General features: G+C 45.8%; 2 protein-coding genes across 5 annotated transcripts in view; both read right to left on the reverse strand.

The window, feature by feature from the left end:
- CCL28 (C-C motif chemokine ligand 28) overlaps positions 1 to 22739 on the reverse strand; it is a 27201-nt gene continuing 4462 nt past the window's right edge. Inside the window, exons 2-4 of one of the 2 annotated variants that reach the window (XM_006095379.3) lie at positions 13242 to 13584; positions 1172 to 1298; positions 1 to 1057 (exon numbers count right to left, since the gene is read on the reverse strand). In XM_006095379.3, coding sequence (XP_006095441.1) covers positions 844 to 1057; positions 1172 to 1298; positions 13242 to 13305 — 405 coding nt within the window. In that variant the 5' untranslated portion in view covers positions 13306 to 13584 and the 3' untranslated portion in view covers positions 1 to 843. Of the gene's footprint in view, positions 1058 to 1171; positions 1299 to 9020; positions 9158 to 13241; positions 13585 to 22739 lie in introns of those variants that run through there. The other variant, XM_014461416.2, reaches the window with a different exon arrangement.
- The window catches only part of TMEM267 (transmembrane protein 267), a 10283-nt gene continuing 8239 nt past the window's right edge, over positions 20696 to 22739 (reverse strand). For all 3 annotated transcript variants that reach the window (XM_014461419.2, XM_014461418.2, XM_014461420.2), the window contains one exon: positions 20696 to 21965. In XM_014461419.2, coding sequence (XP_014316905.1) covers positions 21630 to 21965 — 336 coding nt within the window. In that variant the 3' untranslated portion in view covers positions 20696 to 21629. The remainder of the gene's footprint in view (positions 21966 to 22739) is intronic.

Here is a 22739-nt window from a genome sequence, read left to right on the forward strand (position 1 = left end):
TATGTAGAAAATGAGCTTTAATGTTTATAAATTCTAAATAATGAGAAGAAATATACAAATCCATACAGGAAGCATTCTTGCTGAAAATGTTCAACCTGAGCATGATCACGAGGAAACAAACTCACAGACTTCTAAAAAAATATCCATGCCATGGGAAGAAAGAAAAAGAGCAAAGGAACTTTCCTAGATTAAAATATACTAAAGAAATATAATGACTAAATGCAATATGTGAAACTTGATTGATTGATTGATTGAAAAAACTATATGAAATATTCTGGAAATAGTTGGAGAAATTTGATCATGAAATATATAGATAAGTAACTGTAATTTTTTTTTTTTGGTATAAAGCTGATAATGTGATCCTATAGAAAATGTCTTTGTTCTTGAGGGATGCCAAATTGTACCAGTAAAAATAAATTTAGGCGTGAAGTATCATAATGTTTATGTTATTTTCCAGTGGTTTACCAAAAAATGTATATATTTACATATATAATGTTTTATATACACACACAAAAATAGAGAGAAAAACAAGTATGGCAAATATTAACAATGATTAATCTAGATGACAGGTATTCAGGGATTCATATTACCATTCTTTCAAGTTCTCTGTAGGTTTGGAAAACTTTATAGAATAAAGTTGAAGAAATTGTATCTGTATGCTGTGCTCTTAAAATATTATATGAAGTTTTGCATTATCTTTTCATGTCATTTCTCAGTTGAGTGTATTATTGGCTACGTTTGCATACTGTATCACTGGGTTTTTTGCCCTCTTGGCTCCCAAGAAGGAACATTCCCATGAGCAATGCATACCCAGCCCCGGCCACATTCCCGGCAGGAATCTGTTCACAGGGTCGCTGGTTCGCTCTCCAACACGGAGCTTGGGGGCCGCGTGCCTGGTCTCGCCGGGTGTGCCCCGTGGCTGTGCCTCTTACCATGGTGCTTCTTCGTGTGGCAAGCGTGGCCGTTGGCATGTTTCTTGGCCGCTTGCTTTTTCATCCACTGCTTAACAGTGTGGCTGTGCGGGCTGGCACAGATCCTCCGGTGCCTGACATGGAGGCTGCCAAAGAGGCAAGAAAAAGGTCACGGATAGAAAGAACAAGGAGACGCTTACTCCCAGGCCATTCCCATGCAGACCCCACAGGTGCAGGCCTCCCCGCCGCCGGGTACTCACATGACCGCCGCCAAGTCGCAGTCCCCGTCAGCTCTCTGGATGCGACACGTGTGCACTCTGTCCAGGAGCCGCCTGGGGACGTGATGGGAAACCGCAGTGCAGCAGCTGGAGGCGATGGGAAGTATGGCTGAAAGAGGATAAGAAAGCACATGTCACACCTTACAGTTTGTAGAACAACCGCCTGGTTCACATCTTAAAGACTCCGGAGAGCCTGGCCGGCTTGGCTCAGTGAATAGAGCGTCGTCCTGCGGACTGAAGGGTCCCAGGTTCGATTCCCGCCAGGGGCACATGCCTGGGTTGCGGGCCCAATCTCTAGTGGGGTGCGTGCAGGAGGCAGCCGGTCAATGATTCTCTCTCATCATTGATGTTTCTATCTCTCTCTCCTTCTCCCTTCCTCTCTGAAACCAATGAAGAAATATATATTAAAAAAAAAAAAAAAAGACTCCGGAGAGGCTGGCTGGTGTGGCTCAGTGGTTGAGCGTTGACCTCTGGACCAGGAGGTCACAGTTCAATTCCCAGTCAGGGCACATGCCAGGGTTGTGAGTTTGATCCCCAGTGCGGGGCGTGCAGGAGGCAGCCGATCAATGATTCTCTCTCATCATTGATATTTCTATCTCTCTCTCCTTCTTCCTTCCTCTCTGAAGTCAATAAAAGTATGTTTAAAAAAAAAAAGACTCCAGAGAAACAGAATGTTAATCCACTTGAGCGAGGGGCCGACAGGGACCCACGGGTGGCTTGGTGGCAGACCCGGAGCAGGTCCCGGCTCTACCTTCCAGAACCTAACTGAATGGGGGGAGATAAAACTAAGTACAGATGAAGCTCAAACCGAATGAAGAGAGGAAAGCCGCTCTGGACAGCCATGTGCTGGGGCTGCAGACGGACTTGGTAAAAGGTGGAAGAAGCAGGTTGACACAGTTCTGAAGAGAGCCCCACGTGGGCCCTGGAGCAGGTTTAAAAGTCCCCACCTAGCCCTAACTGGTTTGGCTCAGTGGATAGAGCGTCGGCCTGCGGACTGAAGGGTCCCAGGTTCGATTCCCGCCAAGGGCATGTACCTTGGTTGCGGGCCATCCCCAGTAGGGGGTGTGCAAGAAGCAGCTGATGGATGTTTCTCTCTCATCGATGTTTCTAACTCTCTATCCCTCTCCCTTCCTCTCTGTAAAAAATCAATAAAATATATTTTTAAAAAAGAGAGATGTCCACTTCTCAAGCTCAGGAGGGTCACAAATGGCCCGGCCGGTGTGGCTCAGTGGTTGCGCATCCACCTATGAACCAGAAGGTCACGGTTGGATTCCCAGTCGGGGCACATGCCCAGGTGGCGGGCTTGGTCCCCAGGTGGGGGGCGTGCAGGAGGCAGCTGATGATCGGTGATTCTCTTTCATTGTTGATGTTTCAGTCTCTCTCCCTTCCTCTCCGAAATCAATTAAAAAAACAAAACATGGCCTTGTTTAAAAAAAAAAAAAAAAGTCCCCACCTGGGAAGGACTTGGCCGAATCCTGAAGGATTCAATGGCTAGAGAAAAATGGAGACTTATCCAGACTAAAGCAAGTGCATGGTCAGGAGTCCATGAAGGCCTGGGGTGGGAGGGGGCCGCTGGAAGAGGTCAATGGGGGATGGGGGGGACATATGTAATACTTTAAACCAACAAACAAAAAGAGTCCTGAGGCTGGAAAGCACAAGGCGTAGAGAAGAGACCGCTGTCTGGATCGAGCGGCTAGGAAGGTGAGTGACGGGGAGCATGAGGCACACCACGGAGGCCTTAATGTCAGCCTCAGGAGGTTTCGCTTCTCTGAAATGGGGACCATTAAAGAATTGAGAAAGGGGAAGGGTTTTAGGAAAACCCATGTTGCGGTGATAAGCACGATGGACTAAAGTGGGGAGAGACTGCGGCAGGAAGTCAAGCTGGGAGGGGCTGACCTTACCCAGAGGGAAGGGGACGAGGGCAACACAAATGTGAAGGGAAATCGCACCCCTGCTAAGTGTGTGTCCGCAGATTCCTGCCTGCCACAGGCGCACAGCACTCTCCTACTTCTTTTTTTTCAAAAGGGGGGCTAATTACATGTTGTCCACCCTTGGCTGCACATTAGAATCACCTGGGAATCTTTTTAAAATCCTGATTTCTGGGCCTCATCCTTTTTAAAATCAGGATTTTAAAAAGATTCCCAGGTGATTCTAATGTGCAGCCAAGGTTGAGAACCACTGTGCTAGTACATTTCTTTTAAAAAAATTAGAAATTAAAACCAAGAGGCTGCAGGTGCAGCCTGGTAATAACAGACAGAGGTTAGAATGTGAGGCTGAAAGAAATGATTTAAGCCGCTCTATGGTGTCAGCTGTAAGCAATAGAAGCGCCTTCCCTCGGGAGGGGAGAAGACCTCTGAGTCCATGCTCCGCCCACATGGAGACAGGCTCCTCTCAGCGATGGAGTAGAGAGGACGTGAAATAAGATTATCTAGGTGACTCACTCTCTGGGCACCAAAATTTTCCACTGCCATTCATTCATCTATTCATTTAATTTTTTAAAATATATTTTTATTGATTTCAGAGAGGAAGGGAGAAAGAGAGAGAGAGAGAGAGATATCAATGGTGAGAGAGAATCATTAATCAACTGCCTCGAGCCTGCAACCCCAGCATATGCCCTTGACCAGAATCGAACCCGGGACCCTTCAGTCCGCAGGCCGACGCTCTATCCACTGAGCAATACCAGCTAGGACTATTCATTTAATTATTCAATAAACATTCGCCGAACAGTTCCAGGCACAATGATACACTGGGGGGTACAAAAAATACATAAAACAATATGTCCCTGTCCTCAAGAGGCTGTGGTAGAGGAGACAGACTTGGAACTAAATGCTCAGGGAATAACCGCATTGGCGCACTGTAAATGCACTTCTCAAAACTGTGCTTTTGGGGCTCCCACAAGCATAAAGACAGGGGCACAGGCATTCCCTAGAGCAAAACATTAGAGACCATCTGTGTGTCTACCAGTAGTTAAATACATAATGGTACATTATAAGGATGAGGTAGGTCTATATATGTTAACACACGAATTCCATAATTTATTAAGTGCAAAAAGCAAATTTCAATATAAGAACTACAAACGATTCCGTCTTCATTAAAAATATACATACACACAGAGGAAAAGATGTGGAAATATTTAGCCCCAATTTATAACCTCCAGCCAAAGGAACTGAAGACTCCCTCCTTGTCTAGGACCCTTGCTTTTATTAACACAATTTGTCCTAAGGCAAGGTGGAGATAATACACTTCAAAGGGTAAGGTTTCAAAGGGTACAAAAGCATTGTCAGTTTGGGGAATAGCCTAAGGCTGTTCAGGTGTTTGGCCAGTAGGAGGCAATGACATGTAGATTAAGATGCCCTTTAGCTGTCTGGCAACCACAATCAGTTTCCTATTCAGGTTTGGGGAAATGCCTTTAGCCATTCCCAGATGGTGACTACATGTGTGACTCAACCCTGAGTCCCCAAGTTTCATCAACATTTTGATGAAACTCTAGAAATTATGACATGCTGGAATTGGTCTACAGCAGGGAGGCATCAAAGGACGTGAAGTTTGGACTCAGTTTTGGAGGAGGGGTCAGCATTCACTGGTTGAAAGGGGGGGGGGGACATTCCTAGTAGCAGGAACTTCATACCCAGAACCCTGGTGTGGAAGAGAAGAGAAGACTGTTTATCTCACAGAATCTGAGTCACATCTGAGGAATCTGGTGTTTTAAACAGGGACAAGTCTCCTCTGGCAAGATTCTTATCAACGACAGTCCAAGGAGCAGGCTCGGCAGTGACTTCGGGCCTTGTCCAGGGCCTGGGGAAAGTGCCTTGACCTCAGAAAGAAAGACTTGCACCTGCTCCCCCCCCCACCCCCCATCCTGTCCTCACAGCTCAGTGCTGCTCCTTTCAGAAGAGAATCTCAGCTTGATATAAATCAGTGACAACCTAGCTGCAGCCCAGGACATCTATATCTCAATTCTCCGGGAATTAACACATACATACAACCTCCAAGTAGACATTAAGTATATATCTACACGAATTCACTTACAAAAATGTATGTCTTCAATGACTCCTAAACCATGCATTTAAATGAATAGATGTAGTTGGAATACACCCACATAAGCCAAATAAATTCTTAAATTCTGCTCAGCCTCACTTCTGTTCTCAGTTGGTGTCACCCAGACCTGGGGCAGCCCAAGAAAGGAAAATGTTGACATTGCCCGGGGCAAGCTATTTCATGCCACAGGGATCTCTCTGCTCCCCTCTCAATCTAGAGCCAGTAAGAACTTTCAGAGCTGTTACAGGGTGTAAGGAGTGTGTGTAAGGCGCACCCAACGCCACCCAACCAGATTCACTGGAATAGGAAAAGCATCGTTCGTTCAGCAAAGAGGAATCGAGGGCCCCTCTGTGCCAGCCCTGAACTCTGCATCAGAAATAAACCAGGCATAGTGTCTGCACTCGAGGGAGGAAGGCAGTTAAACAAGTAATCACAACACAGCAGACATGTTGACAGGCACGTTCACTGTGTGGTGGGATCGTAAGGGGCAGAAGCCAGATTCAAAGAGCCACATACTGTCTGACACCGTTTATATGAAGTGTCCAGAACAGGCGGATCCATAGCAACAGAAAGTGGACTAGTGGTGTCCAGGGGCTGGGGTGGGGGTGGGGAGTGACTGCTTACAGGAACGGGGTCTCTTTTGGGGGCGATGAAATGTGCTGGAATTAGAGGTGATGATTGCATAATTCAGCGAAGGCACTGAAAACCACTCAATGGTGAATTTTATGGTAGGTGAATTATATTTCAACTTTATAAAAAATGCTATAGGAGAACCGCACATTGGTTGTCCTTACACTTATTAACACATTTATTTCTTCAAACTAATTGGGTTTTTTTTCCCCTCTAGCTATGCTGTGCTGCTTATTCTCCAAGTCGAACTGTTTTAATATCCCCCTAAATTTGGGAGTTTATCCATGTGTCCATCTTACTATATAAGAATCACTATGTGAACTCTTACAGAGCGCATCACTAGCTATGTCTATATGACATAGCTATGACTATGTCTATGACTTCTTCTGTGTGAGTCACTATGCTAGGGATGGAGGTAGAAGACAAAGAGTTACTAGCTTCAAAGAGCTCATACACAGACCACTGCCGGCTTGTGACCCAGGAAACCATAAAAGAGGAAATGGCTTTCTGAGTCATAAGCTCACCTGTGTGTTTAAGAGTTTGAGTTGTCTGAGTGCTGACATCAATTCGAGAAGTAGTCATGTTGGCAGATGTGACTGGTGCCCTAATGAGGAATTCTGAAATACATATAACGCTAGAATCCTTTGAAAGTTCTTGAGGAGTTAGGCAATGAAGAATGGTATCAGGGTGGCTTGGACTAGGGCAATGGGAAGGTTCTTTTGGACAATGTCGCCCCCTAGAGGTTTTCTCATGCAGTCTTCAGTCAGAATATTTCCATTTTTAAAGAGAGGTCAGCAACTTCCTCTGATTTCCACACCAGAGAGATTTAGCAGAGGCAGTAAAGTTGAAAACGGAATTAGTTGACATTTCTTCTGCATTGACATCGTTTTTATCCATGATACATTTACTTGTTTGTAGAAGCAAGCTGATAAGGAATTCAGAAAACTAAGCCTTTCTACAAAAACTTCCACCTTGAATGCCACCATTGCAGGAGGCCAGGAACCCCAAGGAAAGAACCTGCTTTTGTCCTAAAACAGGAATTCACACAGGAATTCACCCTTACTGATGCAGTAGGGGTTCCTGAGAGGGGAATGTGAGAAAATCATTGCAAATAAGAGAGAGGTCTTGCAGAGCGGGCTTGACAAAGCAGCAGGGCCCAGAGGTATGAACAAGCAAAGATCTGAGGTTTGTTGTGAGGCTTGATCCCCTTCACCCCCCCATCCCCACCCCACCCTGACCCCCTCCCCTAATTCTCCGGAGATGCCCCTTTGCTTTGGGAAGGACACTCCAGAGTGTCAGCCCAACAGCTCCCTGACAGGTGATTTATGAGAGCAGCACCTGCTGGCTAAGGCCAGTCCTCTGGGGGACGAAGGTGAGCACCAGAGGACAGGGAGTGGGTTCGCAGCACCTGCCCAGCAGGTAGGGCCTCTGACCCTGTGGGAGACCAGCCTCTCTACCCTATCAATCCACCTCGCCCCGATTCTTAGAGGGGAAGGACTCTTCTCTAGGACCCACAATTTCAGAATTATCACGAATGTTTGCGTAGCCCTAACCGGTTTGGCTCAGTGGATAGGTCATCGGCCTGTGGACTCAAGGGTCCCGGGTTCGATTCCGGTCAAGGGCATGTACCTTGGTTTCGGGCACATCCCCAGTAGGAGATGTGCAGGAGGCAGCCGATCGATGTTTCTCTCTCATCGATGTCTCTAACTCTCTATCCCTCTCCCTTCCTCTCTGTAAAAAATCAATAAAATATATATTTTAAAAAAAAGAATGTTTGGGTTGGGGAATCATGGGAGAAACTTGTCATGACTGTCAGACAAGACCAAAACTGGTTGGGGGAGGGGGGATCAGACCATCATAATGCCAGGGGCCAGTGAAGCCCAGACCAGGCAGGCTCCGTGGGTAACATCTGCCAGTGTTTCCCCTCTCCTTGGTCCACTCCTCAATAATTAGCATTTCTCAAAGCTCCATCCATGACTTTCTACTTTTTTTCCATCTATATCTTCTCATGCTTTGTCAGTACCTTCAAAATATCTTTGTCTACTTTAACCTCTACCCCAAGACCCTGACATATATCCAACTGCTGTTCAACATGCACTTGGATATCTCACAGGCTAATAACCTAATAAATGCTCAACCGAAGACATTCTCTCCTGCCGTCTTAACTTCACTCCTTTCCTCATCTCACTTAACCATCATTTACAATCACCCAAGCCAAAACCCCGCATGTCATTCCAACCTCCTGCACCCACAGCCTGCCACAAACTCCTGTAAGTTTTACTTCCTGAACATTGCTCAGATTTGCCTCTCCCTTTTCATCCCTCCTCCACTGCCCAAGTTCAAGACCTCATTCATTGGCTCTGGGCCTACTGAGCTCCCCAGTTGCCTCCTTTCTTCCAGTTTTGCCCATTCTCCACATGAACCTGTGGTCCCCTGGCTTCCCTGGCTTTCCTATATATAAAATCAAGGGTCCATATGACTGTCTTTTAAGACTCCCTCAGGACATCTTTCTACCCACACCACTGCACAGAGCCTACAGTTAATGCTACATAAATGTCTCCTGAGCTGAACCAAGTTCTGTTGTAGTCCTGTATGTCTCATTTTGCCTTGTTTAAGGCTTTTAATGCCATTTGAATATTTTTTCATTCTTTTAAGAAAAAAAGATTATCAAGGTCTTATGTACCAAATAGTGCCTTTTAGAAACATACCATCCCTCTACCCTCAAGCAATTAGGGGTCAACTCAATATAAAATAAATTATCTGTCCATTATACTTAATGTTTTAAAGATATTAGTATCTCATGAAATGCATTACTATTTGTCTTATTAACTATGGTGTTATTGCTATTGATTCTGTTGGTTCTGAGTTGTTATCATTGTGGTTTCCAGTATTAAGTGGAATGAGTGACTTGCTATGAATGTGCCTGATTTGGTTCTGTCAGTTGATCCCCTTCACCCCTAGCCCCTCCCCTAACCCTTGGTCACTAAAGGCCTTAGAGAGTTCTGTGTTCAAGACATATTAAGAGGAATACTAAGGCACTACACATCAAACCTGGGGTATAAAAATTAGGTTCTGGGTTTTAGGGAAAGGATCCTGTTACTGTAGAGACGTAAACCAGCTTCCTCTCTTCCTTGGATATATTGCACAATCTCTTGCTACTCACGTGTGGTCCCCAGAGCTGCAGCAATGGCATCAGTCAGGGGCTTATCGGAAATGCACTGGTATAAAGGGCACAGCAACATGAAAACAGGGCAAAGACACCTGCCATTGCTGGAGAGAGAACTCCTGGGGTAAAGAAGACATGACGAGAAAGGTTCACTTGGCTGCTGGCAGTATCTCAAGTCTATGACTGCAATTTAAGAAGGGCAATGCATAAACACAATGAGCCGAATGTGGCTGGTTAGAGACACACTTCCCCATTCTAGTGGACTTCATGCCTTATGGAGACATGTTACACATCACACATGGATGCCTACAAACAAAGGTGTCCTTTGCTGCCACCAAGCAGGCAGGAAGGACTCACCAAGCCATGATGCACGAAATGCTAAGCCCAAATAAAGTCCTCCCTGGTGCTTTCTGGAACCTGGGACAATGTTTGGGTAATGGAGAGTGATGAGGGTTTTTCTTTACCTTAATATGAAGCCTCTTGGCCCCCAGCACTTCCCACAGCATGGACACTGGAGTGGCCAGGGGGTAGCCCAGAAGTGGGTGGGTGATTTGGGGCTGCAGAGATACACTGAGAGGTGTGACCGCACAGTTGAGCATATGGAGACAGCCAACCAGGTTCGATTCCTGGCTCTGCCACATACTAGCTGATGCTGGGTGAGTTACTTAATTCTCTGTGTCTCCGTTTCTTTGTCTGTAATATTAGGGATGGGTAATAGCACTACTTTACAGGGTTGCTGTGGAGATTGCATGAGTTTGTACACTTAAGTGCTTAGACCAGGAGTGACAAATAGTACATACCCAATAAGTGGAAACAAACAGAAAAAAACACACCCGGAGGCCAACATGCAGCACAGTCCCTGCCCCACAGTAGGCACCCGGGTGTCTATTCGGTGCCTGTGGGATGTGTCGATGTATTGCCCCTCCACTTCAAAGTCATCCTACTGGCCAATTCTGTGAAATTAAAATGAAGATGGGCCCCTGAAAGACGTTTCCTTCGCCAGCTGTCGTGCCGTTGCACTTTGTCGGCAGAGGGCGCTAGAGAGACATTGCAGGGAGAGGGTTTTCCTGGCTCAAGCAAGGGCACTTCTCTAGCACCAGGCTCTGGAGAGCACAGCAGCCAGCAGCGCCCCTCCCGGTGGCTTCGGAGCCGAGCGCCTCCACTGAGACAACTCTGTCGGAAAAACTTGCCCCTGCAAACTGGAGGGCTGACCAAGTGATTTTTTTCACCTTAAGGTGAGCCATGGCTGTGCCGTCTCCAAGGTCTGGAGCTCAGTCGGTAAGCTAAAGGGTGCAGGATCCCTCCCTTGAAAACTGTGCAGAACTTCTGAGCACAAATGTGTATTCTTGGGAACCCTCCCTAGTGAGTCTCCTGTGGTTAAAACAAACAAAAGCTACTTTTCTTTAAGGATGCAAACAGCGCGGTCTCCAGCCAGTATCTGTGCAGTGAGGAGCCATCCTACCCTGAGGCAGCGGATTGCCAGTCAGAAGGAATCCCCAGCCTGCACCTGGTGGACACAGCCAGGCCCACAAACCTGAGACCGTGGCTCTAAGTAATCTGGCTCAGGCCCAGAGAGTGCACGAGAGACATTTTTATGGGCTCAACATTGAGTTCTGGGAGCCGGTAGCTGTGTCAGCGGGTGTGGAGTATGCCCTCTTGTCTTTGGGTGGAATCCAAGGCTTTTAACTGTGGGCAAGTCGGCTGTTTCCTGATTGATGCCGGAACACTTTGGGAATGCCAATCACTGGGCCATCACACCAGAGTGGCCATTAAAGGGACCATTAAGATAAGGGGACAGTTAATGCCTAGAGGAACAACATGTATTTCCCTGTGTCCCAAACTGGCGCAGGCCACTTCCCTCTTCCCTCCCCCAGCCTGGACAATGGCCAAGGCCACTCAGTGTCCCTCCCTCCTTCCCCCGCTCCCTCCCGGGCCTTCCCCAGCCTGCCCAGCTGAATCCCCGCCGGCCTCCACAGGGCACCTGCGACACAGACACTGACGTTGGCCACGGGAAGCAGTGGGGCTGCCCCTCTCAGTTCCAAAGCTGGTCTCGGGCCTCCCCTCCATATTTTAACCCATCACTTACTTTGAAAGGGCAGAGTGAGGGCTTCTCAGACAATGTGATTTTCCTCGACCCAACGGCCTTAGGGAAAACCCTGAGATTAACCCAAGAAGCTCCCTTTCTTTCTTTCATCACCACTGTTCCTTTGCTTTAAAAAATAAGTAAATTTGCCCTAACTGGTTTGGCTCTGTGGATTGAGCATCGGCCTGTGGACTGAAGGGTCCCAGGTTCAATTCTGGTCAAGGGCATGTACTTTGGTTGTGGGCACATACCCAGTGGGGAGTGTACAGGAGGCAGCTGATCGATGTTTCTCTTTCATCGATGTTTCTAATGCTCTATCCCTCTCTTTACTCTCTGTAAAAAAAACAACAAATCAATAAAAATATATTTTAAAAAATAATAAGTACATGTAATAAAAAATTTTTAAAAATTCTTATTGATTTAAGAGAGGTAGGGAGAGATGGAAACATCAATGACAAGAGAGAATCATTGACCTGCTACCTCCTGCACACCCCACACTGGGGATCGAGCCCACAACCCGACCAGGAATGGAACCATGACCTCTTGGTTCATAGGTCGACACTCAACCACTGAGCCATGCTGGCCGGGCACCACTGTTCCTTTTCAAACACCTCTGTGTGCTCCTCCCCCCTCTCTGGCAGGACTCAGTCCCTGGGACCCTGGGCCTTGGGCCTGGCAGGGCTTCTCATTGCCCTGTGCCCTCCGCCTGCCCTCCCTCCCCGGTCCTGCAGGCGGTGCGGCCCCTGCTGCTGTGGGGACAGCTGGAACCCAGTCAGGAGGCTGAAGGGAGATACTTATGTGAATAAACATTTGCCAAAACGCACTAGTTTAGATAAAGCCTCAGCAGGCAGACCTTTGAGAAACAGTGAAAGGGAGCCCTGAAATTTCAATGGTGAATTTTTCTGAAAAATTTTACAGAAACATATGAAAACTGTTTGTCTTTGTCTTGATAAAATAGACTGATAGGAATGAAGAAGAGATTGATCAGATTTTTCCTGTGCTCGGTAACATACATCCAGAGCACAGTGCACCTCACTGGAGTCCCCAGACACAGGCCACCAGGAAGCAGCCGTGCATTGTGGCCAGATCTGATTGTTCAAGAGGAGATTTAAAATCCAATTTGCATACCTGTATGTGTGAGGAGTGGGTGTGAAATTGGTCTGTTGGCTTTTACATTTTCAAAAGCAGATCAAATAAAACTCATACTTCACGTCTGGTCTGGATTTAGAGAATCTTTGCAGGGTAAAGTTTCAGAGAAGGAGATGGGGACAAAAGCGAGAGCTCAGTCAAGCTTTAAGCACCTGTGTTCGGGTTTCCTAAACACAGTAGAAAAGATCGCCTCCAGTCCAAACGCAGTTATCATCTCCATCTATGTGTTAGCAGCTCACTGCTTAAGTTCTCTTGGTTATAATTTGTATAGGTCAGTCTCCCACATCCCTCCCCCTTTTAAAAATATTTTTTATTGATTTCAGAGAATAGGGGAGAGGGAGAGAGAGATTGAAACATCAATTATGAGAATCATTGATTGGCTGCCTCTTGCATGCCCCCTACTGGGGGTTGAGCCTGCAACCCAAGCATGTGCCCTTGACTGGAATTGAACCTCGGACTCTTCAGTCCACAGGCTGATGCTCTATCCACTGAGACAAACCAGCTAGGGCCTGCATCCCTTTTAAAGATCCGATTGAAGTTTTGGTTTTCAGCATCTACAGAGCTGACTGTGTCCAGAAAACTTGCAACGTCCCAAACCCTAAAGAGTCTGTCTTCTTCCAGGAACATGCACCTTGCACGCAGACAGTGTAGCAGGTTAGGGTGAGGGGGCGACGGATGAATAAGAGGGGCTCTGCCCCCAGCCTCTCCCTGGGAATTTTCTAAGACTCTCTCCTCAGAAAAGAAAACGCAGCTCAAAGTTGACCTCATCTACCAGGTAAGCAAATCACTAACACTCCTGTTCACATGAGGTTCCTTCCTGAACATTCTTGGAGATCGGGAATTGATCAGGAATATGCCAACCTCTTGTAGATCACTAAAAATTCCTAGCTGAAGACAGAAATGCCTGCTCCAAATTGCTGGCAGCCCCTCTATTCTGGGAGGCACCCCCCTTCCACTGGAGGCTTGGAAGCAGGCACCCCACTTACCTGCGGAGGGGCGAAGAGCAGCCCAGGCAGCCAAGGCGAGGAGAGCGAGTCCCGTCTGCTGCATTCCTGCCTGTCCCCTGCTCAGGCAGCACCGCAGGCGAGGCTTGTAAAGTCAGGAAATGAGGCTAAAGGTGTCCTTGGGTGCAGAGAACCAGCAGAAGGAAAAGGAAGCCAGGAGGCCCCGCCCAGGGAGGTGCTGGGGAACCTATTTCTCAGGTTTCTTTCCTGGCCACCAGGCTCCTTTTTAAGACCTGGCCTGTTTTCCACCGCCGGGCTCAGGCGAGGTCAGTGGCCATCTGACAGCTGGTGAGGTTATTGCGAGTTTCGGGTGTGGGCCAGTCACCTGGAAACAATTAAAAAATAAAATAAAATAGCTATCTGCAAAAACTCCTCCATGGACCTATGCATCAGAACTTGGGAGCAGGAGGCCAGGAATTTGAATTTTAGAAAGCTCCCGAGGTGATTCTGAGGGACACCTCCAAGGAGAACCATTGCATAAAGAAATCTGTTTTTAAGTTGCTTGTTGAAACTAAAAGTTTCTGGGGACAAGGGTGACAAGTCATAAAAAAACACACATTATCTGGTGGAAAGATACGAAACAATTCAACCCCACTCTGGTCTTGGTTTGCAGCCAAATTGCTTTTCCAGTGAAGCTTTAGGAGAAAGTTAGCACAGGTCCAGGGGCCTCTTGCCTGTGGGCGGGGCCTGTTAGGAAGGAGCCTAGAGCAGGTGTGGGAGGTAGAGCTGTTGATCAGCTCTTATCTTCTAAAAAAATGGACGTAACCATGCAGCCATTCATTCATTCAGCAAAAATGTACTGAGTCCCCACCTTGCACTGGAGACAAAGTAAGAGATGGAGAAGATGTCCCTGCTCTTCAGGAACCCAGGCTGGTGCAGGGGAAGAGAAAGAGAACCAACCATTTCAATGTTAATCCCTGTGGTAGGTTCCACCCTCTGTGTTCCTCCGGTGAGTCTGATTACTCTCTGGAAGTGGGGAAAACCAAGACAACCACTCTTTCAGGTCCTCAGCCGGGTCTTTGTCTTGCCTGGGATTGAGGCTTTCTAGCACCCAAGGCCTCAAATTGAAGGCTTCCATTGCATTAAAATTAGGAAGGCAGTTCCCAAGCTGTGTGCCGAGGAACCCCAAGTCTCCAAAACGAACTGCTAGGGGGCTGTGGCCTAGTCTAAATGAGTGAGGGAAACGCAGGGACAGCTGTTGGACACCACACAGCTACTCCCAATAGGTCATCTGGATCTAACTAGATAACAGGAATTAGCTGCTATTTCTTTTGGCGGCGTGGGGCGGTGAAAAATCACTGAGACATTAAGAACACCAACTGTCAGCCAAACGTTTGGGAACCTCTGCAGTACCTCACCTATCAGTTTTCCTGACACTTCCTTATGGCTTTCTCCCCAAAGGCAACACACACAGTTTGAGTCCTTCTTCCTCTGGGCAAGGCCTTATACCCCCGGGCCTCCTGGAGGGATTTCTCGGGGAGCTGCAGAGGGCACCCTAGGGTGGGCACCGGGTCCCCTCTCTCCCCACAGCCTTCTCGCCCACCACTCCGGGCTCAGTGCTCCCTCCCCCGGGGTCTGGCACCTCCCTGGGGAAATCATTCTCAGTCCTCGCCAGGCCTCTGGGAGGATTTTGCATCCCTGTCCTTTCCCCCTCTGCCCAGTTATGGCTGCTCAGCACCAGGTGGAGATGTTGGGGAGGCTGTGGTCAGCTCAACACCCCAAGATTAATTTCTACTTGCATCCCTGGTGAGAGGAGAAAGTCCTGTCTGCTCACTAACATCTCTTTGCACTGGCTTCTTGGTAACTAATATTCTGGGGCTGCTGTGCTAAAATAGCACTGAGCATTCCACATGAACTCATGATAAGTGGTAAATGCCCAAAGGTGTTCTAACTGTGAGGCTTCCCCGGCCTGTGACGGGTGGGGCTGAAGGAGCTGAATGAGGATGGGAAGGGAAAAGCCTTTAGCCCTGCCCCACATCACACTGTGGGACCACAGACCGGAGGCTGCGGAAGGCTGCACGGAGGGAACCCTCACTCTTCCCTGGAGACTGGGCTGGGACAGCACATATTGGAGTTGGGTCTTGAATGGAGAGGTAGAGCGACCCAGAGTCTTGTCCACCCTTAGAACATTCGTCTTTAATAGGCCTGCTGCCCTAACTGGTTTGGCTCAGTGGATTGAGCATCAGCCTGCGGACTCAAGGGTCCCAGGTTCGATTCTGGTCAAGGGCATGTACCTTGGTTGCGGGCACATCCCCAGTGGGGGCAGCTGATCGATGTTTCTTTCTCATCGATGTTTCTAGTTCTCTATCCCTCTCCCTTCCTCTCTGTAGAAAATCAATACAGTATATTTAAAAAAATACAGGAGGCCTGCTACATAGGAACACATTAAACATTTGTTCAGTGGCTGACTGAGCCAGTGTTAGGTGAGGGCGAGTATTATATTCATTTTCATCCAAAGGAACTATGAATGTTTAATTGACAATGTTTTATGAATTTAAATTTTTATTTTTTTATGGAGAATAGAAAAAGGGTTTGTATAAAGATTCAATAGTTCTACATGGAGAAGATAGAAGAGAAATACAACTATATGTGTTAATAGCACAGGGTTTCGGGGAGGGGAAGAAGGACATTAAGATCCTAAGATTAAACTTAACCTCTGACAAGGTGAGTTGGAGGTCATTGCCAGGAATTCGAGGAGCCCACCATTACTGGGACCAGGAGCAGGGATTCTAGGAAGTGAGAGTGGGAAGGGAATCTTGGGCAACATCTGCTCTATTTCTCATCAGCTCAGAAAGGGTGAGTGACTTGTCCAGACACCTGGGCTAGATTCTGGTGCAGTGCACAGGAGTCAAGAGAGCAGTCTTGGGTATGTGGGGTGAGGGGTGGCTTGCCAGCCCATATTAAACAAACAAAACCACCAACAACAAAATAAAAAGTAAAAACAAGGGTAAACAGAATAATGGCCCCCAAAGATCTCCACACCCCGGTCCCTGGAACCTGTGGGTGTGCGGCCTCACGGAGCAACAGCGGCGTTGTCACTGTGGCTAGGAACCTGGAGATGCGGCGTTTATCCTGGTTGTCCAGGTGAGCCCAACCAATCACAGGTCCTTCAGTCAGAGAACCTTCCCCAGCGGTGGTTGCGGGAGACGGGCTACGGCAGGAGGACCAGGGAGGTGCAGTGTGAAAGGAAGCGGACCGGAGCACTGCCGGCTCTGAAGGTGGGATGAGGGGCCACACGCCCAGGAATGCAGGGGCCTCTGGAAGCTGAGAGACACTCTCCCTGGAACCAGCCCTGCTGATGCCTGATTCTGACCCACTGAGACCCGTGTTGGATTTCAAATATAAAGATAATACATGTGTCTTGTTTTAAACCACTGAGTTTATGGTGATTTGTCACAGCAGTAAAAGCAGGGTGATACAGGAGACACACACACACACACTGTAACCTCGAAGCGGGCCAAACAGCTTCCCCTCTCCCTTCCATCCGTTCTTCTCACTCTTTTGTAGTATGTTGGCCTGTTCGAAGCTCCCCTGCGGTTATTTTAATCCCATTTCACCTGGATGGATGTGTCGGGATGGGAGCCTGAGGCTCGGGCCCTAGGAGTGGCAGAGCCCTTTCCAGGACTGGCCCCGGGAGCGTGCCACTCTTCGTGAGGCCGGATTGACCAACAGCAGCCCTGTGCCAACCCACTCAGAATCCAGGGAAACGTCAGCCAAGAAACCAGGCCGGACACTGAGGCCATTGTTACAGCCGGGCAAACAGCCTGAGGTCAAGGAAGAGGGAAGTGAGGCATTTACTCATGGCTCTCCAAGCAGACGGGCCTCACGGCCTACAACGTCCTCACAGCAGGGGCTCAGGATACTGAAAAAGCTCCAGCCACTCCCTGTGGTTGTGTGCAAAGGCTGCAGGCAGCTGGGTAAGACCACTGACATTTACAGACCTTACCCTCTCTGTTATGTCACACTATCTGCGTTTTATACCCTATTTAGCGTCACCCGAACATTTAGGGAAAATTTTCTCCCTGCCTTCGCTCTATGTGATTGGGTGGTATCACTGACCCGGATGAAATCAAATCAGTATTAGGTGAGTACAGGTGTGTGAATTCAGGGGGTGTTTTCTTTGAAAACACATAGATGTCTGAGGAAGATCAGAGTATGTGTTCAGGTGATTATGGAGCCGATGGGATTGGACGGCTACCCAGACCTCTGAAGCAACATTAAAGAGTATCAACAACTCCTTGCGAGGTCAGTCAAAAGGGTCCAATGCTTCAGAAACCCTTTATTATCGTTATTCCTGGTACGTAAACAAATGTCAAGGGGACACGTGTGGCAATGCCTTGGATTTATGCAAAGTACAAAGTAATTGTGGAGAATGATTATTCACAGGACTCTTCAGATCAGGGAAGGCTGTGAGCCTCCTGCTGGGGCTTGGATCGAATACGGGTCTTGGAATATTCCTGGAGTCTGGGGAAATAAAGTTACGTAACAGTCCAAGCCTGTGAGTCTAATGGAGGTGGTGAATCCCAAGTGGAAACAGAGAAGCAGGTCAACGGCTTGCAGACCCACTGGGAAGGTCAGCCCCAGAGGCCACGGACAGGCCTCTGGGGAACAGTGAGTGTCAGTCAGCTGCTCACGTCAGACCAGACCTGCCCGCAGCCTGAGGACTGCACTTATTTTTTTTAAATATATTTTTATTGGTTTTAGAGAGGAAGGGAGAGGGAGAATCATTGATCAGCTGCCCTCCTGCACGCCCCCTACTGGGGATGGAGCCCACAGAATCGAACCGTGACTTCCTGGTTCATAGGTTGGTACTCACTGAGCCATACCAGTGGGGCAAGGACTGCACTTACGATAGAAAAATGGAAATACCTACTTTACAAATATGGACCCATACTGTTCCACTGCTAGTTTTTACTTTTCCATGCAGATAATTTTGCATACCATTTCAGGGGCTACTTCACCCATTAGTATTCCACTGCTTGTACCATCAGTTAGGTGCTAACTCTCTAGTTAAAGACTTTCAAGTGGTTTTTAGGTGTAGGTTTTTTGTTGTTGTTGTTTTCATTTTAAGCAGCCAAAAAAAGTGTTTTTCCTTTGTATATGTACCTGTTTAGTTCTTTAGAATAAATTCCTAGAGTTGGAATTTGGAATTTCTGGGTAAAATGGCTTAAAACCACATTACCAAATTCCCTCTGCAAGAAAGTATGAGTTTGTTGTCATGCCAACAATGCCCATATGCTTACACTCTGCCAACACTGAACGTTATCAATCTTTCTAAAGTTTGCCAAACTGAGAATCAAAACAACTCATTGCTGTTTTCTTTTACATTTTAATTAGATTCAATGCTTTGGGGTTTACATTTAAATAAAGGTTTATTTCTATAACATAGTTACAATAGTTATAATAACTTGCAATAATTAGAAATAAACATTTCTTGATGTCTCTGAGAGGCAAAAATTACCCTAATAACAAAATAATATCTGTAAATTCATAACAAAACTAAATCAAAATCCACCCCTTACCACATTCTAACATATTTCACTAGAATTAAATACAGTATGTCTTTTATCACATGAAACAGACATTAAAAATATAGTAACCGTTTTGAAGAGAAGTGGCAAACAGCGTTTCTCAGGAGAGCCTAAGACTAAGAACATTCATCATTGCGGAATGACTTATAAGGTAATCTGCATCAAGGCAAAATAATAACTAGATTTCTCTGAGGTCCTGTGATGGTACAATTTTGTGTTCAGTGAGTCACATAATGAGAAGAGGGAATCGGTAATTAGAAAAAGAAACTCCTATGGGCTATGGCTTCATGATTTGAGTCCAGAGGAGAAACCCTGGGAAAAAAAACACAAATGAGAAACAAGCCAACATTCCAGCTCATGTATTGACACAAACTCCTTCACTAAGAAAAGGAACACAATGGCAGCTGGGAATGGGAATTTGGTTGTTAATATTTCTAGAAGTTGCAACCACAGCTTTCAGGACAAGAAACATTTCTAATGGCAGAGGTAAGAACAGAGATTAACCCACACTTAAAATCTGCAGTTACTGTAGAAGCAAAGAGTCGTGGTCAAAGTGAACTCCCATTCTAACAGAAGGGCAGAACAACCCCAAAGGCCGATGTGGCATTCTTAAGTAAGGCCCTATGTTTTAAAGATATTCCTTTGCCTAACACGGAGAAAGAAAAAAAATAGAATTTTATAATTTAGTCAAAAAAAGTCGTACAAGATATATGCTTTATGTCCATGGGTTTCTGAAATCATATGCTTTTTAAAAATCTTGACCTGTGGTATATCTACACGATGGAATACTATGCTGCTGTAAAAAAAAAAAAAAAGGAACTCTTACCATTTGCAACGGCATGGATGGAACTGGAGAGCATTATGCTAAGTGAAATAAGCCAGTCAATGAAGGAAAAATACCACATGATCTCACTCATTCATGGATAATAAAGACCATTATAAACTTATGAACAATAATAGATACAGAGGCAGAGCTGCCTCAATCAGATTGTCAAACTGCAGCGGAAAGGCCGGGGAGGGTTGGGGGGCAGGAGGGAGGGGGATAAGAGATCAACCGAAGGACTTGTATGCATGCATATAAGCATAACCAATGGACATAAGACACTGGGGGGTAGGGGAGGCCAAGGGATTGTCAAGGGCGGGAAAAAAAAGGAGACATATGTAATACTCTTTGTAATACTTTAAGCAATAAAACAATAAAATAATAAAATAAAATAAAATAAAATAAAAATCTTGACCTTATTCAAATTTACCCCCACAATATAATATTTGCCATTAAACCAACCAAACTGCCACAATAATTGCTCTCAAAAGATAATAACAGATTATAAGGTCTAATAGATTGTAAAATATAATAGAATTGGTTTTAACAACAAACACTACAGCAAGCATATCAAACTCGCGGCCGGGGGGCCGTATGCCTTGTCATGCGGCCCGACGGCCGCGAGTTTGACATGCTTGCACTACAGAGCTTGAACTGTGATAACAATTGACAGAACTGTTTAACTTAAAGAGAAAAACCTGCTAGATCAGTAAGGCATTGCTGCGTCATTTCTCAGAGAGGAAGGCACACAGTCACTAGCAAGAAAAATCACAAAATGTGTAAGCAAACACCAAGACAGCAGATGGTGCACATGTGCAAACAAAAGCGGTTCCTCTGGGCCCTGGCTTTTATATCAAAGTAACATTACACTGTGCAGATGTAAAACTCACAGCAACCCAATTCCCTTCTCTAATACAGGCTGACCATTTTTAACAGACATTCAATCTAAAAGAAAAAAAGGAAAAATCAAATTTTCTAAAACAGTTTTATTTTCAGAAAAGCTGTTTTGTCTCTCAGTATAGGGCATATTTTTTAAAAAACTGTTTAACTGGTATAATATTTTAGAGGAGTGTATAAACAAATTGACAGCAACTAAAACAATTTTAATGGCACATCCAGGAACTCACATTCAAAACGGCATTACTGGTAAGTTCTTTTTTGTGTGTGAATTCAAATTCTATGTTATGAGCCAAGTAGCAATGCTTTGTTCATGTTACTTCTTAGCAAATAATTTGTTAAATTTAGTTACGTTTTTCAAAACAGTTAAAACCCTAACACATGAGATTTTTTGGCAAAGATACTGACATAATAATACTTCAGGAAGATGTTACTATAGCCAACATATTGCAATAATTTCCTAAAGTGATTTCTGAGACAATAACCTAGATCTAATGTTAGTTACTGCCTTTTATGAACGTTATGATCATTTCAGCACAACTGCACTGGTGCTGATTCTGCCAGTAACCACAACTCACTAAAGCACTTGGCAATTCCACTCCCGTCGGGGTCCACACAGATGGGCAGAAGGAAGTGTTAGCATTTACTGTACTTGTACAGCTCACGGTCTCATTAACTTTGGCCTTTTCACTGTTTCAGTATCTCAGGAAAATGAGGATCCAAACATCAAGCTAACCTTCCACAAACTATTCACCCTAAAATTTGAACTATTTTTCATCAGGAAATCAACTACCTTAAAAATCTACTTCCAGAAAACTTAACTGGATGCTAATCTAATCAAGCTATTAGTAAAGCCAGATACACAGAAGAAACAATAAAAACAGAAATGGAATAAATGGAACTCTAATACTGCATGAAACTGTTACAGAGAGAAAAACAGAATTACAACAAACATATCATTTAAAAAAAGTTGCACATGCCTCCTGAGCAAGAGGATTCAGGAATTATAATAATTAATATAAGTACCTAATATGTTTTCTAAAATTCACTTTAGTGTTGGGCATCCTTAATTATCATTGTCCAAACCATTTGCTTCTCTGAGGCTGCTGCATGGTTACCTCAGACATCGATATGAATTCCGTGTTTTGAAGACATCACCTGTCTGGTCCCTGTTAAGTACATGACCAAGGAACAGATGTGAGGTAAGGATGCTGTGCTTACTACATAGAGCCAGAGTGGCAAGGGAGGAGTTTTCCCAAAGGGGCATATCCACAGGCCATGACGAAGGCCATCTCGGATATGGTGTGAGGTCCAGGATATGAAGACCATCCAGGGAAGGAAGCACCAGGAGTCTTTGAGCTTGAAGAGGTGCATGGTACACTTGAGGGTCAGAACCACGGCGGGTATCACAGTAGAACAGTGAAGGAAGGGTCTTCGTGGAAGAGTCAAAGCAGCCTGCGGGGAGGGCGGGGAAGCAATACCTCTATCATTTCCTTCTTGGCAAACAACGTGTTACACATGCTTCTTAATACTCTAAAATATTTTCCTGCTATTGATTTTTTACAGAGAGGAAGGGAGAGGGACAGAGAGTCAGAAACATCGATGAGAGAGAAACATCGACCAGCTGCCTCCTGCACACCACCCACTGGGGATGTGCCTGCAACCAAGGTACATGCCCTTGACCGGAATCGAACCTGTGACCCTTCAGTCCGCAGGCCGACGCTCCATCCACTGAGCCAAACCGGTTACAGCAGTTATACATGCTTCTTAATACTCTAAAATATGTTCCTGCCTGGACAGGGTGGCACAGTGGTTGAGTGTCAACCTATGAACCAGGATGTCACCAGTTCGATTCCCAGTCAGGGTACATGCCCAGGTTGTATGCCTAGTAGGGGGCGTGCAGGAGGCAGCCGATCAATGATGCTTCCCTCTCATAGACATTTCTCTCTATCCCTCTCCCTTCCTCTCTCTCTAAAAACCAATAAAACCATATTAAATCCTAAATGTATAAGGTTTGAGTAATTTTGGAGTTTTAAAGAATTGTCCTCTTAGAGTGTTGAAAAAAAAATCTCACAACCAAATAAAATGTCCTTCAATTAATAAAGGCACAAAAGGGGAATATTTTTGTAGTAATCACTTTATATTAGCTTTGAATACTTTCAGAATTTATTTACAACATTTAGAAAGATTATATTATTTTAAATAAGTATTCTAAAGTTGAATTAAATA

This window comes from Myotis lucifugus, unplaced genomic scaffold (assembly GCF_000147115.1).
Source record: "Myotis lucifugus unplaced genomic scaffold, Myoluc2.0 scaffold_153, whole genome shotgun sequence".
In the NCBI taxonomy this organism is placed as follows: Eukaryota; Metazoa; Chordata; class Mammalia; order Chiroptera; family Vespertilionidae; genus Myotis; species Myotis lucifugus.